At 32.6% G+C, this 18,504-nt stretch overlaps 1 protein-coding gene across 4 annotated transcripts in view; it reads left to right on the forward strand.

Moving 5' to 3' along the window:
* Window positions 1-18,504, forward strand: part of MYO6 (myosin VI) — a 123,464-nt gene that overhangs the window by 39,601 nt on the left and 65,359 nt on the right. For all 4 annotated transcript variants that reach the window (XM_051997289.1, XM_051997290.1, XM_051997291.1 and 1 more), the window contains exons 10-13: window positions 2,153-2,333; window positions 7,033-7,177; window positions 12,168-12,325; window positions 16,391-16,482. In XM_051997289.1, coding sequence (XP_051853249.1) covers window positions 2,153-2,333; window positions 7,033-7,177; window positions 12,168-12,325; window positions 16,391-16,482 — 576 coding nt within the window. The remainder of the gene's footprint in view (window positions 1-2,152; window positions 2,334-7,032; window positions 7,178-12,167; window positions 12,326-16,390; window positions 16,483-18,504) is intronic.

The following is an 18,504-nucleotide window of genomic DNA, read 5'->3' on the forward strand; positions in this document are numbered from 1 at the left end:
ATTTTTGTAGATAAATTTTGAATATGCTGACATTTGTGGATAAAAATCTTTTGAGTTGATAATGGTGGCTATGGTGGAAACAAAAAGAAAGGGAAGGGGAACAAAATGTGTCAAATTCAAGTGACAAATAATTGTGATATCTAAGTAATTTAAGGTAATTCATTTTGTATAATTATATATTCATATACACACTTTCTGAATCAATAAAAATGAAAGGGAAAAATATTTTCCAATTGGAAAAAAATAAAAAGTTTTTTTAAAAAAAGGAAATATCTATAAAGAGAAAATAAGAGACAGGATTTTAGAAGACTTGTTTTGAAATCAAAGAACCAGGCCTGTCTTACTTTTAATATATACTAATCATGTGACTGACCAATAAAAAAGCAATTGATATGGCATCCAGGCAACTCTCTAATACTGAAAAGGAATTTCCATACTGGGAGTTCATCCTGATAAAATTACAGGTCTGGACAACTTTTAAAAAAGTGTTTTATTTATTTGGATAGGAAATCATAAAGAGCATAATTGATTGTTATTAGGAATCTTTTATCCTCAAAGGTCCATATTCAGAACTTATCAGTATTATGTAGAAGTTGTTTTCCTTGAGATAATAGAAATTCATTTTTTCCATTGCTGTGGTCCTTAAAGAAGACCTGAGAATGAGAAATTATAGTTCTATGATTAAAAGAAGGAAAACATAATTTTTATAATTTGAAGAGAAGAGAAAAAAAAATTTCTAGTTCTTTAGTGAGCATACTTTGTTTTTGTTTGTCTCTAATCTTGTTGTTAATGTGTGATTACAAATATAGATGGATAATGGATTAATGTTTTAAAATTATCTTTTGTCTTTTCTTTATTATCAGGAAGATGAGGTGATCATTTTGAATAATTAGAAGATGTAGTTTAATTCTTTTGGTGTTTCCTCAGTCTGTGTGAAGTGATTACTTTTTAGATGCATGCAGTATTTTTAGTCTGCAGTGCTTATAATAGTATTTTTCTTTAATTTCAAGAACTTTTAAAAATTGAAACAAATATCATTTAGTTTATAGCATTTCTCAGTTTAATCTAAAAGATGCACTGGTGTAATTTGTGCTTTCTATTAATTTTTCTGCATGAAGTTTTTTTGTTGCTTCTCTCTGAATTAGTATGACACACTTGCATTGTAATTATATCTAGATGTTTTTCAGAAATCATGAAGAAAAATTATTTTGTTTGAAGGTGTTCTCCAAGATATAGTTTCATGAGGAGTTAAGACTTATTCTGTCTCTAAAACTATGACCATATGTGTTAACCACTTATATATTTAAAAGTATAACTGTCAGCCCAATTAGCATATCCTTTGAAACTATATTTAAGGTATTCATCAATGCCATCTTAGCAGCAAAGTATTCCTTATATAGTGAGATCGAATAATTTTACTTTTCTGTTTTCAAATTCTGGAATATTCTCCAGATATAGTCTTTCTTCCAACATTCTGCAATTATCATATTGTATCCTTCTGTGATCTTTAAAGTCATGGTTTCCTTCTTTTTTGTTTGTCACCTCATGCTTCTGCTTTTAATTGACAAGCATATTTAGATGCAGATATTTCCAAAAAATCTTTCAGAAGATCCCTATAGTAAGCATTATTATCCTCATATAACTTGAATAATAACAAACTGAAAAATAAGTAGTAGTTTTCAAAATGTTTCAGAGTTCGAGAAGCTTTATCAGGCTTTTGCTTGCCTGTCAGCAGTAGTACTGACATAAGTGGTAGTATATATACAAAATATAGAGGTAAAGGACTTGATGGTAAAATTTTCTTATCACTTTACTCATAGAAGCCTGTTTTTTTTTTTTTTTATTGGCTTAATTTCTTTCAAGTCTGTACCCTTATACTAATGTATGTGTTTTCTCCAGCTGAATCACTTAATGTTCTTTTCTTTTACTTCCTCCTTGTCCAGTTTTTCAGTATTACAATGCTTTTGGTTAAAATTATAAATTAATTGGAAAACATTTTATTGATTTTTAAAAAATCTAGGTGATTTAAAAATATTTAATTTTGCATGTGTTTGCATTGCATTGCTTTATTTTAAGCAGTTGTTACTATTTACTGTAATTTAAAAAATTTCAAAGTGAAATGATTATTGTCTTTTTTTTTTTTTTTTGTTAGTACCTTAAAGCAGGTTCCTTGAAAGATCCTCTTTTAGATGATCATGGTGATTTCAACAGGATGTGCACAGCCATGAAAAAGATTGGTTTGGGTGATGAAGAAAAACTCGATCTTTTCAGGGTTGTAGCTGGTGTCCTGCATCTTGGAAATATTGATTTTGAGGAAACTGGCAGCACCTCAGGTTATTAAATCAAATGATTTTTATTGCATATTTTAAGTTGTAAAATGAATACCGTTGCAAAAGCTGTTCTTAAGTCTAATATATATTAATGAAAATTTTAATTGCTGTACAATGAAAACTAGATAGAACAATGAAATTGGAAAGTCTAATTCATCCAAAAAAGCTTTAGTATATAGAAAAATTAATAAGACAAACACACACAACTTATAGACTTGATTTTTTGAAATTATTTGTGATATTTTGGCACCTTTAATCAAAACCTCATGATATTTTTAGATGTGTATGATGTCTATAATAATCCTTTTACTGGTGAATTAAAAAAGCATTTGAAATGATCATAGGATACCCAACACTGTGCTCAAGTCATATAGTCATGGGATAAAGATGATCCTCTCCTATAAGTTTCTTGGTAGTATGTAATGATATACAACCTTTGATGCAGAATGAGAGAGCTATGTAGACTTCTGAAGTCAGTATTCATGTAGTAGTCATAATACTTGGTTGCCATACCTTTACTTATTTCAAATAGATTAATTTCTGTGTCTCATGTCTATTTTTTTCTCTTCTGCTATTGTTATCTGTTTGATTCCTTTTGGATAAAATTCTATTCATAGTCCTATAAAGTCTCAATAATAATTATGAGGTTAAATTTGCTTCTAAAGTATATATTCATTTACTATTCATAACTTCAGTTCTTGTCCTTATGATAAAGGACTTCAACATATATTGTTATGTTCCATCAGATAAATGAAAATATTAAAAAGCATATATTAAAGTGTCCATTTTATGCTAAGCTCTTTGAGGAGCGCAAGGGCTATAGATAGAAAAATACAGTCTCTGCTGTATAGGAGCTCACATTTTTATAAGGATAAACTACATATGGGAATTTCAGTTACAAATCAACCAGTGGCTCTAAGGGTGCAGAATCAAAGCACGTGACATAATGCATCTTCATTACTAAAACTGTTTTGTTTTTGAACCCATTTGACTATGTCAAAGACTTTGGTGGTGAGAACTTTTGTTTCCAGTTCTTTTATAGCTATAGATGTTAAGAAGGCTAAACACTTGGAGAGACAGTTGCTAGATTTCAATTCCACAAAGGCTGTTCCCTTGGGTAATATCTTTCTTTAAAAGCTGGGGTTAGAAATAGGGCTGATAGTTTGGGGATCTCTTGCTATTCCCAAAGTTCTTAAACTTACAGAATTCTCCAATAGTAGCAATTGGTTGGCAATTTGTGTGTGTGTGTGTGTGTGTGTGTGTGTGTGTGTTGGGGCTGTGAAGCTCTTTTTCTATATAAGTTGCTCTCCTAAAGGATGACTACAGAAATTTTGCTGGAAGCAAGATTAGCAGTCAGAGAAGGGAGTAAGAGAAAGGGAGGTGATACTGTTGATTTCGAAGGCCTTTGGACACAGGGTCTTGTCATTAGTTTTAACTTATTAGAATCTAATGATTACTTCTAATTATATTTATGCAGATAATTCCCAGAACTATGTGTCTAGTCCTAGTCTCTCCTAAACTGATGCACACTATTAGACATTTAAAATTGTATGTCCCATAGCCATCTAAAACTCAACCTCTAGTCTAATCTCTTATTTTTATGGATGAAGAAACTAAGACCCGATTGGGTAAAATGATTTGACCAACTTATATAGTAAATATCAGCAGAATTGGGATTTAAAGACAGGTCTTTTGATTCCAGAATCAGTGTCCTTTCAATTGATCTAAGTTTTGTGGGTATTAATGAGTTGTAGGTTGGAGTTTGATAAAAGTAAAAAGACATAGAGTTCAGGGTAAGGGGAGTTAGGGGATATTTGGCCATAAAAGTTTCAGTTTGAGATCTGATTCTTTTCTTGACCAAAGTTTTTCCTACCTGATCCTTAATTCTTTTTTATTCACCATATCTCCCAGTACTTTAGTAGGAAAACAAAGCTTCTTTCTGTCTCTTAATTTTAAGTCCTACTCTTTTTTTTGGAGGAAAGAGAAGAATGGTGATTTTCAGAATACATATTCCCAGGGAATGTGCTTTAATGGGAGCATGGGGTTCATTCTTTGCAGTAGATACTTATGTAAAAGTCCTAAATAATTGCCTTCTTCCAGTGTGTGATAAGGGAAATGAAAAACACTTTTGATATCTCACTATTCAAGCAATAAAATAAGAAATTTCATTCTTTGGATGAATCAATATCAATTCCTTTCTAGGGATGCTGAAAGTACAATAGAATTGGGTAAACTAAGAGTCATTATTTGTTACTGTTCATTGTGCTTCTCAGAGAGTAGTTTTCATCAATGAGATGTCTAAAATTTTCAGTCACAGGAGATAATGTGCTAAAGTTTTTGTGTCATATGACACAGGGAGGAAATTTAATAAACAAACCTGGCTGGGCACCAGCTTGTGCTTATGTTACATAGGTATCTAATCTGAGGCTACAACAGAATAATTTGAGTGAGACACCTCTAAGGAAGGTTGTTTGTAATGTTGACATACAAGCAAATGTAGTTAATTGGGACATAGGATCATAGATTTAGAACTGAAAGGGTCCTATAAGACCAAGCTCTTCTTATTACAGATAGGAAATTGAAATCCTGAGATGTTAAATGACTTTTCAAAGGTTCCAAGGTAGTCACTTCCTGTTTACTGAATGTTTCTTTATTGCCTACATAAGTGCCCATGTCTTCCCCATCCTCAAAAAATACATGCATGATCTATCTGTCTCTACTAGCTGTTGTCCTAAACATTCCTCCCTTTTGTGACTAACTCTTTGAGGAGGCATGGATAACAACTGTCTCTATTTCCTTTCCTTTCATTCCTTAGTCTAGCTTTTAATCTCACTGTTCAACCAAAATTGTTCCCATATTTATCTTCCTTCTTTGTCGTTTCCTTTGGTGATCTTATTACTTCATGGTTTCAATGATCATCTCTGCAGATGAGTATTAGATTTATTTGTGCAGCTCTAAACTTCTCTACCAACTTCCAGTTGTGTATTTCTCACTGCTTTTTAGATATCTTTCATTGGATGTCCTGTAGACTTCTTAAATGCAATATGTCTGAAACTAAACTTGCTATCTTTCCTCCTGTCTCTGCTTATCCACAATTCCCCATCCTCCCGGCTACTGTTTAGGATGCCATTATCCTCCCAATCATCCAACTAAATATTAGGGGCAGGGCCAACACCACCAGTACATTATTTGTTCAGTTTTGATGTTGGGATGAAATGAGACAATCTCAAGTCATTCAGCAGCTAACAAAAAGACTTTGTCTCAACCTAACAGAGATATGCACCAGATTTTATACTTAGCTTTTATAGACTCATTCTAACTCCCACCTTCATTTCTATAAGGAAACATTAGTTAATGTTAATTAGTCACACTTTGGGAAGATATGGTGACTTGTATGGTTTTCAGACATCCACCAAATCAGAGGGGTCCTGAGTCCATTGGAGTGGGCTTTTTATTCCATTATTTAACTAAGAAGCTACAGAAAGAAGGCAGGGACCAATTAAGTCTCTGTGAATGCTTTGTTGTCTTTTAGAGAAAACTTGTCCTTGTTGCAAGGAAACAGGGAATCCTGTTATCATATGAGATGTCATAATTCCCCTTTCTCATCCCTTATATTAAATATGTTGTCAACTTCTGTTGTTTCCAACTTTAGAACATCTATCTTATATACCTTTTTCTAATGTTGCCAGCACTATGGTATAGGCCCCCATTTACCTCATACCTGGATAATTACAATAGCTTTCTGTCTCTCTGTCTTAAATATCACCTCATTTCATTTTATTCTCAATTTAGTTGTCAAATGATCTTCCTAAAAGAGTTTCAGTATATTGGAAATGTATTTTATTTTATACATTTAAAGAAATTATTCTGAGGAGACCATGGACTTTACCAAACTGCCAGAGGGTTCCATGACACCAAAAAAAAAAAAAAAAAAAAAAAAAGAACCCTGATTTAGAATATCAAGGACAATAGTGGGAGAAAAAGAAATGAAGGGAGAAAGCACTTCCAGACGTCAGATTATAAGCACTAATTAGCAAAAAATATTTGGAATTAAAAATTAGTATAATTGATTAGGCAAGGAAGAATTGGAAATAATTAGGCTTAATAACCCATTGTTTGGTAAACCATAAAATATATATTACCTAGATACGAACTTTGTATTTGATGGGAATTACCACGAAAATTGGAAAGCATTTAGGTATAAATTAGATTTCAATCTATTAAATTAGATCTTATATATAATTATAGTTATATGTATAATTACATTATGTATATTACATATATATTATGTGTAATACATAATGTTCATTACATGAAATGGAAGAGTTATCAGATGAAAAAAATTATCCTAAAGAGAAGAGAATTGGTTAATTGGGAAATCCTATTTACTAATGCAAATCCTAAATTGTATAATTTATTGTCTTCACTTGAGACATTAAGAGGCTAATCAACTTTACAATGGTCATACATTTATTTGTCAGAAGCAGATTATTGATTACATGCAAGGACTGTTTCATTTTATATTTGTTTGATGGTACAGTGCCTTATACATGGTAGGTGCTTAAAAAATGCTTTTAGTTGAATCTGTGAGCTTTTTAACTGGTTTGACAACCATAATTAAAGGAATTTTAGAGAAATGAATTCTAAAGTTCTTGATCACTAAAAATTAATTGGTATTTTAAAATGTGATATATTTGATCAGGTGGTTGTAACCTGAAGAACAAATCTACTCAGTCTTTGGAGTGTTGTGCTGAGTTGCTGGGTTTGGATCAAGATGATCTTCGAGTGAGTTTAACCACAAGAGTCATGCTTACAACAGCAGGGGGCACCAAAGGAACAGTTATAAAGTAAGTTTCTAAACCAATATAATAAATGTGCCAAAAACATTTTTAATGTAATATTTTTTTCCCCTTTAAATGTCTGTTTTTTTTTATAGCTTGCTTACCTTCATTTTTTCTTTTGTAATTCTTCCAAAACTGTTGCAAAAAATTCTTATGCTTTTTAAAAAATTTCTCAAGATAATTGGTGTCTTGAAGTTATTTAAAATTTCAGAAAATATAGTTGAGCAGGACCTACTCCACTCTTCCTAAAACACAGAGTCACCTTCATAAGGCACTAAAGTAGGGATTTTGTATAATACTTAGTATCTTAAAGTGAATAAATACAACAGGAAAGCCATCAGAGACATCATAGAAAAGTTTGGTTCAGAATAAACATGTAGCTTACATTTTTTTTTTATATAGTGTCAGATGAGGTGTCAGACAAAAGAATATGGTGGAATCAGAAGACCTAGATTCAAATTCTGACCCTTAATCTCCTTGGGATCTTGGACAAGAATAATACAATACAATATGATAAATATTTATTAAAAATACCTATTATGGGCCAGGCATAGTAAGCCCTGAGTATATAAATAAGGAAAGGAAAGACAATCTCTGCTCTCAAGGAATTTACAGTTTAATAGAGGAAGAACATATACAAAAGGAAGCTAAAAAGAGAAAAGGATGATTCAGAGGAGTTTTTGTTGTTTCACGTTCCAGTCTGAGGGACAGAGGCAACTTAGGATACTGATGAGTTATAAGTACCAAAGCTAAACCAATCTCCATGACTATTTTCTTGCCTATAAGCTTATCCTTATAAGGGGTTGGGATAAGATTATGATGATGGTGGAGTCAAAATAAAGCAATGCCACTGGAGGGAAATAAAGTCACTTAATTTCCCTATGCCTCAGTATTTTCTTCTATAAAATTATACTAGATAGCCTCTGAGGTCCCTTATAGTTCTTAATCTTTGATTTATGATCATTGATAACTCAATAGAAGTTTTATTATAGCATTTGAAGTGGAAATTAGATTGTGGGGAATTATCTACTGGTCTCTATGATATTTTCCCTTCTTTTTTAATGAATTGAGTCCAGACTCACAGCCTTCCTTTCTGCCACAACTCTGACTTTTCATTTCTCCAGTTTGCTCAGCTTTTAAGACCTAAGATTTCACTTTATTTCAGCCATACAATATATGGTTTGATATATTCTTGATATGATAATATCTTGACCTTTGATAATGACAATATTCTTGATCTTATCATGTCCATGTTTGAGAAATCCAAAGTTCCTATATCTGATTACATTTTATCTTTTAGATTCACCTTGTTCTTTACTTCTCTTTCTAAATCTGCTTTTCATTCCATCATGATTTTCAGCCCTTTAATCTTTCAATACTGAATTAGGTCATTTTTTCTCCTCTGTACACACTTATCTTCTTTCCCAATCTTAAACTCCTACTTAACTAAACTCTATTTGGTCTTGAATCACTTATTCCTTTGTCCTGTCACCTATCATACCTTTACAGAAACTACTCCTCTCTTCATTATTCCTACCAGCTACCTTCTTTGATCCTACTTACATGTTAATAAATGGAAATGTGGGATGATGAAATAATAATGACTGTGACTCCTTTAAATTTCTGCTTTTTAATTTCAACCGATTCCTCACTTCAGCAAGCCAGTCTTCATTTTCCTCCCTCATTTATTCATTATCTTGCCACAGTATTCCAAACCTTTCTTTCTTTCCTTAATGTGATCTCTTCCCTTCACTTTCTCAGTTGAGGACCATGCCTAATATTTCATAGAAAAATAAATTGAGACCATTTGTTAAGAATTTCCCTTTCATATTATAACCTTCTAACATTAATCCCTGTTTTTTCTTTCTTCATTCTGACTTTGATGAAGTGACAGTCCTTTGGCTTTCCAAGGCTAATAATTACATATGTAATCTCAATCTCATTCTTTACCATCTTCTTTAAGATATTGCCTAAATTGTTATGCCCATTTCCTTTCTCATCATCAATCTCTCCCTATCTATTAATTTGTTTTCTACTTTTTATACACATGATCAGGTAGAGTACTTCGTCTTCCCCATTGTTATATCTTATCTTTAAAAATTTTATCTCTTATCTTTAAAAAATCTTTTACTCAATCTCTCCCAATATGTTATTTATTATCCTTAATAACATCCTTTCTCTTTTCAGCTTAATTGAAAATGGGTTAAACTCAATGCTTCCCCATTCTCTTCATATGCAAAACACAACTTAATATCTCGTCTTCAAAATCTTCCCTTTTTCTAAACTTTCCTGTTACTAGTGAGAGTATTACCATTTTGAGTCACCCAGGCTGGCAGCCTTGGCTCCATTCTTAACTTCTTTCTTACACTCATTTTACATATTCAGATCTCTTGCTCACTTCTGGTAATGTCTACCTTCACAAGGTCTTGTCTATATATTCTTTTCTCTCCACATACACCCTCAAGTTCATAAACTATTGTGATAGCTTTTTGATCAGTTATCTTGCTTAGAGTTCACTCAGCTGCTAATATAAAATTTCTGAAATATAGATCTGATTATATTATAGCCCACTCATTAAATTTCATTAGTTCCCTATTAACCTTCAGTATCAAATTTAAAATCCTCTCTTAGATGTGTAAAACTTTACAAACTTGTCCCCTCCTATTTTTCTAGTTTTCTTGTACTTTATTCTACTATATACTTCTTTGTACTTTATACTTCATATACTTTATGATTCACTTGTCTTCTTACTGTTTCTCATTCTCTCTTAAATCATCTGGATTCCTACTTTATCACTTGATAGAAACTCAAGATATTATCTTTTTAATTGCCAAGCCTAATGATTTTTTCTAAGACTTCATCCTTCTTGACTCTGTGGAATTTGATAGTATTGATCACCTTCTCCCCTTCGATACTCTCTCTCTCTCTGGATTTTTTATGACTCTACTCTTGTTTTTTTTTTTTTTTTCCCCTTTACCAATGTGACTAGCTCCTTTTCATTTTTTAAAATGTTGGATCTCTGTCCATATTTCCATCGATGCTCCCCAGACTTTGTTCTTGGCCCCCTTTTATTTTCTAACTATCCTTTCTCCTATGGGCTCATTTATCATTTGAATTGTTCTAAGGATCAAATGAGATAACAAATGCAAGTTGCTTTTAAAACTTTAAAGCATTATATATAGATAATGATGATGATGATTGACAGATCTTCTTATCCAGATTTGGTCTTTCTCCTGAACTCCAGTCCTGAATTACCAATTGCTTATTACACATTTCAGATTATACAACTTTATAGACTTCAACCACAACATGTTCAAAACAGAAATCATTACTTTCTCTCCCAGATCTACTCCTCTTCTGAATGTCCCTCTTGCTATCGAATGCATCATTATTCTTCTGGTCCCATAAGTTTACATTCATATTGTCCTTGAATCCTCACTCTCATATCCCATGTATCCAGTTGTTTTCATATCTTCTCATTTCTTTGTCTGTGACATATCTTTCCAGTCAAACAGCCTCTACCCTAGTTTAGAACCTCATCATTTCTTGCCTAGAATATTTCAGTAGTCTAATTTGTCTTCTTGCCTAAAGTTTCTCCTGACTCTAATCCATTTTCACACAACCACCAAAGGGAATTTCTTAAAATGCAGTCTAACAAGGCTACTTTTACATTCATTAGTTGGCTTTTTATTATCTCCAGGATTAAATACAAACTATTTTCTTTGACATTCAGAATTCTTCACAGCCTGTGCCCTTCATATCTTTCTTGTCTTCCCGACACTCTCCTGTCTGGTCATGCTCTTTTTGCTTCCTATTGCTTATATGTGATGCTTCATCTTCTTTTTCAGGGTCTTTGCATTGACTCTCCCACATGCCTAAACAGTTCCTTTTCCTTATCTCTGCCTCTTGTGATCCCTGGTTTTTCATAAAAACTCAGCTTAAACATCACCTTCCACTGATTATCTTTGCTGGTTCTTCTTGCTGTAGTTGTCTACTTCCTGTGGTATTTCTCTATATCTTTATATTCTGTGGTTGTTAATATGAAAGCAGCAACTTTTTTTTTTTTGGTGGCCTTTTAGCAAACACTTTATCATGAGTACTTCAATGTTAGATGAACATGTGTCCCATAATATAATATTTCTTGTTCCATTGAAAAACAAACTCTGAAAATTTTTTTTTGTCTCTCCATAGAATGTATCTTAGTAATTCATAAATTTAGTTGCACTCTTTTTCTTCTGTTTTTTTTTTTTTAGAGTGAGAATCTTAAGATTGCTATAATCAGTTCCTTCATTAGTATGAGAATTTGTTGATATGTGTATATATGTTGTCTTTCCTGTAACAATAAAATCTCTTTCAAGAGAGGACTGATGCATTTTTATCTTTCTGTCTTCATCATTTAGTATACTTCTTGGCACATGGCAGACATTTAACAAATGTTTGTTGACTAAATGAGTGGCTATTGACAGAAGAGCTTACATTTATAGTACCAAATTGAGGTTTATGAATATTTACTATTGTAACTTTTACTTTCCTTTTCCTTATTTCTGCTATTCTATCCCTGTCACTCAGGAGTGAGGGTCATTTTGTATTTGTCTTTGTTTTATGGATTACCATAGTTAAGGAATGCATTACTTTCCTTAGGTAGTTCTGGACTGATCCTTGGAAAGCAGAGTAGGTCTGTTGCTGGGTACCATACTTGAAACCTTTTTGACAAGATAGAACATGCCAGAGCATGTACTTTATCATCATAGCTTTTGGGAATCCAGAGTTACCTCAGCACCCCATTTAGACATTGAAATGATATCTTCTGGGAGAACTGTATGAGGGAGCCATACAAAAATATAAGTGTTATGTATTGATATTGGTCAAATATATTTAAGTGACTTTACTTATTGATTTTAACTGTACATTTGTGGTCATAGACCAAGGCTATAATATTGTATGCTTTGAATTATCTTTTATGAAATATTTGAACATTTTTGTATTTGTTTTGTAGGGTACCTTTGAAGGTGGAGCAAGCCAACAATGCACGTGATGCTTTGGCAAAAACTGTCTATAGTCATCTTTTTGATCATGTGGTGAACAGAGTAAATCAGTGTTTTCCTTTTGAAACATCATCATTTTTTATTGGAGTGTTAGATATTGCTGGTTTTGGTAAGTTTGATATACTTGTATAATTTTTTTTTAGTTTCCTGTGCTTTTTTGGGGGGAGGGCAGGCTAACACTATGTGCCTTAGAAGTTAAACTGTTAAGCTCTCCTATTCTTTGAGGATTACTTCTGAATGATTTTTGGAATCAACAAAAGATCATCTGGGGAAATCAGCAGGGCAAGTGATTTTACCATCTTTTTTTCTCACCAGCAATACTAGTAAGTGATTCTATCTTTGTGTAACTCTCTGTTGCCCTGGTTTTTATCTCTGCTCTCTGAGAACCATCCTCTTTTGTGGTGAGGAGGAAAATGTGAGATTTAGTCAGAGGAATTGAGTTTAAATCCATGCTCTGTCATTGGTGCTAATCTGTGTGATTTGACTTCTTTGAATTTCAAGAATTTCAACTGGATAGTTTTTAAGATCTTTCTAGTTCTGTATTTATGACCCTGTAAATGTTGATCTCTTACTTTTAATTTTTTTGTCATCACCTGGTACTCACCAAAACCTAGATTTCTCCTGAAGATAACTCTTGGCACCTTCAAAGCCTGTTCTTTTTGTCATACTTTTTGGCACACTGGGCTAGAGGGAAGAGTAGGTATAATTGTTTTTTACTGCCATTTTCATATCTGCCTGTTGGATGATTCAATCACTTTTTTTTCCTTTAAAATTGATTCCATTTTGTCCAAACTTTTGCTCCATTATAACTCCGTTAGTAGCCTCACAGGCTTTTTTTTTTTTTTTTTTTTTTTTAGTTTCTCTCTTTTTTAAATGTCCTATTCTCTCTTTCCTTAGCCTTCTTATGTTCCATAACCTGGGTGATTATTTTTATCTCTTCTTTCCTTTCTCCTTCTCCTTTTATCTCCCACACATCCTTCCTCCTAAGTTTGTCTGAATTTTCCCCACTACTACAGTTCTTAGTCAGGATTCCACTTATCCATTATGTAATATTTTCTTATTTATATGTACCTGAATTTTTATTTTATGGATTAAATAGTAAGCTGATAAGTAGAAAAAATTCAAAAAAGTAGGAATTTTTAAATTTTTTTAAAATTTATTTCATTAATTGTATCTAGAACTGGATGTTCAATATGTATCTAAAATTCAACATATCCATTTTTTTCTCTCTAAACTTTCCTCCCCCTTTAACTTCTTTTTATTGTAGAAGGCAAACCATTCTCCTTGTCTCTCAGGCTTGAAATCTAGATGTCATCTTCCACTCCTCACTTCTCTCGCTTCCCCATCCAATCCGTCGCCAAGGCTTGTCAATTTCACACAATATTTCTTGATATACCTTTGTTTCTCTTCTGACACTGGCACTACTTTAGGTCAGACTTATCATGTTATACCTGGATTATTGAAATTGCTGGTGAGTCTGCCTACTTCAAGTCTTTTTGCATTCCAATTTATCCTTTATTCAGCCACCAAAATAAAATTATAAGGCATAGAGATCATGCTAAATTCCCCAATTCAATAAACTCCAGTGGCTCTTACTTCCTCCAGGATCACATTAAAAAATCTTCTTATAACAAAGCCCCTCATAACCTAGATTAATTTTCCAGTCTTCTTACTTTACTCCTTGACACATAATCTTTGACTCAGTGACACTAGCCTTCTTGCTGTACCATGAACAAGAAACTTCATCTCTTAATTCTAGACATTTTTCCTTGCTGTTTTTATTCCTGGAATGCTTTCCTATCTCACCTTTACCTATTGGCTGCTTTTAATTCCTAGCTCAAATTCCATCTTCCACAGGAATCCTTTCTTAAACTCTTAATTCTAGTGTTGTTGCTTAATTATTTTCTGTTTATTTTGTACATCACTAGTTTGAACTTTTTTTTGTTGTCTCCCCATTAAATTGTGAGTTTTTTGAGGTTAGGGATTATCTATTATCTCATTTTGTGTCCTCAGCTCTTAGCACAGTGACAAAAACATAGGAGGCATTTAATTAATGTTTATTGTCTGTGTTGTTTGAAAACATTCTGATACTAAATATGCATCTGTAGATCTCTACTTTTTGTATTCAGAATCAATCAACATTTCTTAAGTTTATTATGTGCCAGGCACTGTGCTAAATGCTGGGAAGAAAGTCATAAGATAGTTGCTCTGTGGCATGATGATGTCCTGCAGCTGAGCTAAGGAGATAAGAATTTTAGAAATGGTTTCATTATACAAATGATGAGTTTTTAGAGTTAATGATGTCCAGGAAAGTAGCCAGCTGGGAAAGGATGAACTGAATTCCTTGGGCACTCTCCATAATTGGTGGAGGATTGGGAAAGAGCTCCCAAATGTCCATCCTCTACCTTTTACAATCAGAGGGAGGAAGGAGCCCCATATGTAAGAGCACAGAAGCAGTTGGACCAATTTGAGGCAGGTGAGACTATTATAATATACCAGGAGGTGAAGAAGACTGGAATTAAAGTGTTGACTGTGTGAATGGAGAAAAGAGGACAAATGTGTGAGATGTTATATAGACTTGACAAGGCTGTGGCTAACTGGATGTAAAGAATAAGAGAGGGTAAGGTGTGGTGTTCTCTCCTTTTTCTATAATATAATTATTCTCTCTGGGAGCAGGTTTCTTGGGGAGGTTTTCTGGAGGCAGCCTTAGTTTCAGTTCAAAGTAATAATCACTTCAAATGCAGCCAGGAGTTAAGATCCAGTCCTTTATTGTGTCCTTCAAAGTTTTGAGCTTCAGCCCCTAGCTCCCTCTGAATGTCTCCAGCCAGCACAAAGGTGGAATATGGAATGAATCTGTCTCTGCCTCCAAGAGTGGGATTCTGTCCCTGGCCCTGAGAGCTTCTTGCTTATATGCTGTACACTTAGTACACACCAATCATTATATCACTGGGAAACCATTATTTGTTGCAGGATTAAGTCAATTCTAAACTAGATTTAAACATTGTCTCCTCAATTCCACTTAGAATCTTGTTTCAGGTTCTGGCCCATAACATCTCCTTGTAGAGTCAGATCAATTATACTGAACCAGGCTAAATTAGATAATTATTGTCTCTATCAATTCTAATGACTTAACACTTTGTAAGGATTCCAACAGTAAGGAATCATTCTTATGGGAGTTATATTCTATATTACATAAAGTACTGTAATATTAATTGTAGTTGATTACATTTTTGTGCCATTACTTCTTGGCAGTAGTTGATTTTCAAATATTTATTACATGCCTTCTGTGTACCAAATAATGTACTAAGCAGTGGGGATATAAAGAAAAACAAAATTCAGCCCTTGCACTCAAGGGGTTCACAATCTAATGGGGGAAGACAACACATAAAATGAAGCTGAAAAGTGGGAGGGGGGGTGATAAAAAATAGAGGATATCCTGGGGGCAAAATGAAGTGCAGAAGAGTGGGAAATTAAAAGATAACTGTTCAGAGTATTTTTCTTAATTAGAAGGTCCAGGAGAAGTCTGCATTGTCCATCCTGTACCATTTCTAATTAGATGGAGTAAGAAAGAGTTGTCACCAGGGGCAGGGACCTGAAGATGAGAGTTTCAGGATTGATGTGATTTTGTAGCATATTAAGATTCTGATGAAGTCCAGAGAAGTATAATCAGGTGGGAAATGATGCAGCTTACCAGTTGATATCTGCCTTTTGTGTCTTTCTGTGAAAAATGGCTTTTTTTTCAATGCTATGCTGAATAAGGCCTTTATACAATACAGCTATTTCTAAAGGATTTCTATTTCAGAAATTTAATGTAGCATATCTTTTTTTTCCTTTTTTTTTAATTTAATTTTTATTTAATAATTACTTTATATTGACAATCGTTCCGATTTTTTTTTCCCTCCCTCCCTCCCTCCGCCCCCTCCCCTAGATGGCAAGCAGTCCTTTATATGTTGGATATGTTAGCATATCTTTTTTTAGCCAGTTCATGTTTAATGGAATTAAAGTCTCAGGATGAGCATTATCATGGTAGTATAAAAAAGTAAATTTTATTTACAACTATTGGTTTTTGTTTAATATAGATTTAAGTCTTTGGTGCAATTAAAATTTATTTTAATATAAAGTTGTCATTGGTCTAATAAAGATTATTCATTTTGGTTTTTATTTTCTCTTTTAGAGTACTTTGAACACAACAGTTTTGAACAGTTTTGCATCAACTATTGCAATGAAAAGCTACAACAGTTTTTTAATGAAAGAATTTTGAAAGAGGTAATTTACAATATGCTTGTTGGTAAAATTATACTATAGATTTTTAGAGGACAAAAGTAAAAGTGATTTTGGTTTGATTTGTTAAACATATTACTATTGAACTTCAGTGTAACTACTGCATATAAATTCTCCATATATTTTCCTTTAATATATTTTGTTTTCTTTTTAGGACCTTTAAAAATCTGATTTATTTATTTGTGTTTTTGTATTTTTGTAATAATTTTATAATATATATATTCAATAATATGATTTTTCCTATAAAACTCTCATTGGTATAGCCCCGTTGGGAATAAAAAAATTTAAATACTTAGGTAATTCACTGTTTCATTATGTAGGTGATTTTAGGAATATTAGTGTAGATATCTTTGCAACTATTGGATGTTACCATTTATTCATGCCATCTTGTCCTCTGGGATTTTTGGTCATATTTTTGCTATAAATCCTTCATAGAAATCTATGCAAAATCCTGGAAATTATCTTCTAAATTAAAAAAAAAATTACATGGGTACAACTGTGGCATATTATCTGTCTTTTTGTTATCGTTTGTTTTTTATACATGCCTAACTCACTTTATTTTCCAAATATAAATTTCCTCATCCTGTTTGATTTATTTTCTGTATTTGACACACAACTACCTTATGCATAACTTGGTCCCAACTACCCTTCTCTGTTTCTCACATGTGATATTCTGTTATTTATTTCTTTGCTTTTCACTGATTGTCACTCCATGCTGGAATAAACTTCCTTTTCATATCCACCTTACAGACTCCCCTTCCTCTTTGAAGAGCTAGCTCAAACACTCTCTTAGACACAAAAATCTTTTGCCAAATACTAATGTCTTTCCTAACTACCTTATACGTCACTATTTTGTTTTTATTTCATATGCTGTATACATATATATGTCTTGGTTTGTATAGTGTCTCTCTTAATAGAATATAAACTCCTTCAGAGTAGGGATTTTTCTTATTGATTAGATTTGTATCTACTGTATCTAGCGTAATGTCTGACATGCAGTAGATATCTAATAAATATTGGTCAACTGAGATTCTGTTTTCATTTTTAGCAATGTTCAATTCCATCTCTTTAGTCCTGTATCAGCTCAGTAGTTATTGGACAAAAAATAAGCAATTCCTGAATTGATAGTCTTAAAATGATATAATTTTCATTGCAATCTTCCTCCTATCACTCAGTCAGTATTATTATAGATGTGGGCCTGCACAGGATCAAGGGCTTGTTTGTATTTTCTTTTCTTTCATAGGATGATAGAAGTTTAAAAATTAATAGCCTAATAATCTGCTTCTGTTAAATATTCTTAGTACTTACCAAAGTTGATACTAAGTTGGAAGAGTTTTTTGCAGAGACTTTAAGTATTTTGACAAGTACTAGGTAAATTCTTGGCCTAAGCACAGGTCATATTCACTTCTGTTATGAAACTTTCCCTTTATAAATCAAACCAAACCAAACCACACAATTAAGAAAAAGGCTCAATTTGTTTACATTTTCATTTAATAGTTTATAAAATGATAAGTTTATACACATGTAGTTGTAGCTACTTTGTATATAGTGTTTTAAAGTTTGCAAAGTATTTTACAAATATCTCATTTTATCCTCACAATCATCCTGGGAGATGGGTGTTATTAATATTCTCATTTTGTTAAAACTGAAGAAGATGAAGATTAAGTAATTTGCCCACTGTCACATAGCTGTTATGTGTCTGAATTCAGTTTGAACTCAAGATTTCCTGACTCTAGGTCCAGCCTTGTCCATTATGCTACCTTATTGTATATTTGTGCATGTCTTTGCAATATAAATACAATACACATACTATAGACATACTATAAATATGTGTATATATATTATATATACATATATAAACACTATAAATATGTACATTTATGTATGTACATATACACACATACCCTCTCACATATACCTATAATAGTTATGTGTAATTCAGGTTCTGTGCATGTGATTCATATACTTGATTTGTTTGAGGGCTAGTTACTCAGTGTCCTAGAAATG

Source organism: Antechinus flavipes, chromosome 4 (assembly GCF_016432865.1).
Source record: "Antechinus flavipes isolate AdamAnt ecotype Samford, QLD, Australia chromosome 4, AdamAnt_v2, whole genome shotgun sequence".
Lineage (NCBI taxonomy): Eukaryota > Metazoa > Chordata > Mammalia > Dasyuromorphia > Dasyuridae > Antechinus > Antechinus flavipes.